At 44.9% G+C, this 4,294-nt stretch overlaps 1 protein-coding gene across 1 annotated transcript in view; it reads left to right on the top strand.

Moving 5' to 3' along the window:
* The window catches only part of Nlrc4 (NLR family CARD domain containing 4), a 27,689-nt gene that overhangs the window by 12,053 nt on the left and 11,342 nt on the right, over positions 1-4,294 (top strand). Inside the window, exon 5 of the mRNA XM_021218372.1 lies at positions 1,189-1,281. Within this exon, the coding sequence (XP_021074031.1) occupies positions 1,189-1,281 (93 nt within the window). The remainder of the gene's footprint in view (positions 1-1,188; positions 1,282-4,294) is intronic.

Genomic DNA, 4,294 nt, shown 5'->3' with positions numbered 1-4,294 from the left:
CAGACATTTTGGCACCCATACCCCATCTCTCTTTCTCTCTGTCTCTCCTCTCCTCTCCTCTCCTCTCTTCTTCTCTAGTTCCTCTTTCAGTATAGAGTCTCATATGTAGCCCAGGGTGGTCTCACACACAATGCAATCCTCCTGCTTCAGCTTTCCAAGTGCTGGGGCTTTAGTCATGGCATCACATCTGGTTACCTTTTTTTTTTTTTTTTTTAAGATTTTATTTATTTATTATATATAAGTACACTGTAGCTGTCTTCAGACACTCCAGAAGAGGGAGTCAGATCTCATTAAGGATGGTTTGAGCCACCATGCGGTTGCTGGGATTTGAACTCTGCACCTTTGGAAGAGCAGTCGGGTGCTCTTACCCGCTGAGCCATCTCACCAGCCCATCTGGTTACCTTTTATCTTTCGGCTTAATTCTGTTATATTTGAACAATACGCTTATAGCTGAGTACAATGCCCATTTTTTAAAATTAATCTTTTTGTCTTAGTTTATTTATTTTTATTCTATATGTATTGGTGTTTTGTCTGCATGTATGTCTGTGTAAGGTTGTCAGATCTTGGGGTCACAGGTAGGTATTAGCTGCCATATAGATGCTGGAAATTGAACCTGGGTCCTCTGGAAGAGAAGTCAGTGCCCTTTACCTGCTGGGCCATCTCTCCAGCCCCTATAATACCTGACAAAATAACTGTGGAGGGAGGGGTTTCTGTACTTATCACCACAGGCTGGAAAGCAAACTTCGAAGAGACGAGAAAGGAGACTTGGGACCGTGGCATGGGTGCAGGAACTGGGTATAGACATCCAGGGTCTGACCATGTGCTTCATTCTCCTTACACATTTAAACGTAGTAGAACCTGTACCTATGACCTTTACAATAAGAATGAATTCCATTGGCTGATAACCAGACCTCAGGGCTAGGGCCCAGAGGAGGATCCGTGACAAGTACAAGGGTAGATTCTACTGGCCTCTTTCTTACATGTGGCCTCTTTCATAGGATTGTGTTCTAGTCACTTGAGACAAAGCTCAGAATTAGGGCCTAAATAATGCTCAGGATACGGGGATCCAGGAAGGCTCTCCTGCACTTTGGGATAACTGAAATCTGATTGGTGACAGGAATGACAGTGGTGGGAACCAATGACAGCATCCTGGAAGTGAAAACACGCTGATCTGATTTCCTCTGGCAGGTGGTCTGGTTGACAGCTTGGGTAATCTGAAGAACCTCGAGAAGCTCATACTGGCTGACATTAGGATGAACGAGGAAGATGCTAAAAGCCTAGGTCAGATTTTTGTTTCCTTAATATTCTTGTTATTGTAGGTTTGCTGATAAGAATGGTTGGCTCATGATTATTTGGCTGCACCTGTAGACTGCAAGATCCTCATGTGTGTAGGGGCCGGACATGTGCATGTGCATGTGCATGTGCATGGCCTGGTCCCCATGGGAAGAGGTAGAAGTTTGAATAAGAATGACCACCATGGCTCATATACTTGAATGCTTAGTCCCCAAGGAGTGGAGCTCTTTGAAAGGATTAGAAGGGTCGGGAAGCATGGCTCTGTTGGAGTAAGTGTGTTACTGGAGGTGGGTGTTGAGGTTTCAAAAGCCCTTGCCAGGCTTGGTCTCATTCTCTTCTTGATACCTGTGGATCAGAATGCAGAGCTCTCAGCTACTCCAGCACCATGTCTGCCTGCATGCTGCCATGCTCCCTGCCATGATGATACTGGACTGAACATCTGAAACTGTAAGCCAGCCCCAATTAAAGGCTTTCCTTTATAAGAGTTTGCCTTAGCCATGGTGTCTCTTCACAGCAACCGACGACATCTAAGTCAGGAGGCCTGAGATAGCTGTCCTCACCTTCCACCTTGTTTGAGGCAGGGTCTTCTTGTTGTCTCTTGCTGTACTCTGTATTGTGTCTGGATGGCCCACAGGCTTCTGGGGATTCCCTTGTCCCTAGTCCCCATTCACTATAGAAACACCAGGACTAGAGATGCAAGCTAGATGCTTGACTTGACGTGAATTCTGAGGATTTGAGAGTAGGTCTTTGTGCATGTGCTGCGTGCACTCACTGAGTGGTCTCCCGGGCCCCAGCAATCTATTTCATGAACTTGTGACCGCCTTGGTTTCTTGGGACACGCTCCCTCTCCCAGGACAAGCCTTCTGCAAAATTCTGCTCAAGCTTTAGCCCATTGATGTGTGTGACATATTTTTTTTAGAGAAAGGGGAAGTCATGTGTCTCGTTTTCCTTTCCCTGGCTGATTTAAAAGTTCAGAGTTGTTTCATTGGTAAAACTTTAAAAGAGGAACGAGGTGCAGGGAAGTGTGAGCCTAGGACATCAGCGGAACTCAGGCGTTGCCATAGAGCCTGGGTCCTGGGAAACAGGGAGGGCTGAGTGGAAACCACCTTTCTGAGATGCCTCTGCTTCGCCTCTTTTTTTCTTATTCTCAGTTCCACCCTTCTTGCTCTCTCTTCCCTGCTGAGCCCTACCTAGCCTGCTTTTCTCTTTGCTCAGCGTTGTTTGTCATTTCACTTCCTTCCCAAATAAACTCTACAAAATGTGGCTGAACTTACATGATAATCAAATTAATTTAGAATTTATTAAACACACACTGCATACCTATAGGTTCCACAGACTATCGGAGCTGGAAAGGGCTAGAACACATCTACTTCAATGTGTGCATTTTACAGAAGGTCATCGGTTCCTAGAATGCTTTGCTGACTTGCTCAAGATCTCAGGAGTACCCTACAGGATAGTGTGCTTCTGTTATGAAGAAACCTAAATTCAGCCGGGCAGTGGTGGCGCACGCCTTTAATCCCATCACTTGGGAGGCAGAGGCAGGTGAATTTCTAAGTTTAAGGTCAGCCTGGTCTACAGAGTGTGTTCCAGGATAGCCAAGGCTATACAGAGAAACCCTGTCTTGGAAAAAAAAGAAAAAGAAAGAAAGAAAGAAAGAAAGAAAGAAAGAAAGAAAGAAAGAAAGAAAGAAAGAAAGAGGAAGGAAGGAAGGAAGGAAGGAAGGAAGGAAGAAAGAAAGAAAGAAAGAAAGAAAGAAAGAAAGAAAGAAAGAAAGAAAGAAAGAAAGAAGAAATATAAATGTAGCCAGATAAATTCTTGTATTGTCTGCTCCTAGAAGTAGAAGTGGAAGGATCAGGAGTTTGGGGCTAGCCTTGGTTACAGTGTAAGTTCCAGGCAAACCTGGGCTAAATGAGAACTCTTCTCAAAACAAAAATGAAAACCAAACCTTCCAGGCATAGTGACACACACATGCATTTACTCCTAGCTCTCAGAGGCAAAGGCAGGTGGATCTCTGTGAGTTCAAGGTTATCCTAGGGAGAATAATTGTAAATTGATCCTTACAATCAAGGGAAAAGGGCACATACCCCTCCCTGGATTCCCCTAAGTGACAATAAAAGCTGGGCCTGGGAGCCCACTAGAGCTCTCCATTCCCAAGTGGGGAGACCCCTGCACACAGGAAATTCAGATGGATAAACACTCTTCGCTTTTGCATACTACTCGAGTCTGGGGTCCTCCTTCAGCAATTCTTGGACCCTAACAGTAAGACCCAGTCTTAAAACAAAACAAAACCAAATAAAAAAAAATGAGAGCCCACAAGACACCTTAGAAGCTGCAGGCACTCGCTACCACGCCTGAGTTCAATTCCCAGGTCCTACACGGTAGAAGAAAATTGACTCCTGCACGTTGTCTGGGGTCATTATCTCGTGCCATGGCTTACAAGCTCCCCCACACAAATAGGATAGAATATTTTTAAATAAAAACAGGATAACAAATAAGGAATCAAATTTGACTGTGAAGAAACCAGAATAATGATGTTGATAATAATCACTGTGTAGTAGAGAGTTGCTGTCCACCAGGGCAGCAACTACACTACGGAGCTTTCACATTTTATCTCACCAAAACCTCAAGATAGGCCTAGTGTGTAGGACTAATGTCCCCATAAAGCCACCACTGAAAAGTTGAATCACTTGTCCAGGTTTATACAATCATGGGACAGTGAATCTAGAGGTCTGAATGACCACAAAGCTCACACACACACCCCTCCCATAACATCAGATAGCACTCACTGAAGGTTTACTGTGTTACATACATACTGAATGCCTCATATACATTACCTGCAATTTCCCCTAAGCTCAGAACCATGGGAACTGATGAAGCTCGTGTTTGAGGGGTGCAGCTCAATGGTAGAGCACTTGCCTCAGCATGCACGAGGCCTGGGTTAAAGCTCTAACACTAAAGAGGAGGAAGAGGAGGAGGAGGAGGAGGAGGAGGAGGAGGAGGA

The sequence above is a fragment of the Mus pahari genome, chromosome 18 (assembly GCF_900095145.1).
Source record: "Mus pahari chromosome 18, PAHARI_EIJ_v1.1, whole genome shotgun sequence".
NCBI classification, from domain to species: domain Eukaryota; kingdom Metazoa; phylum Chordata; class Mammalia; order Rodentia; family Muridae; genus Mus; species Mus pahari.
The sequence above is the reverse complement of the archived record's forward strand: the minus strand, read 5'-3'. Positions and strand labels throughout refer to the sequence as shown.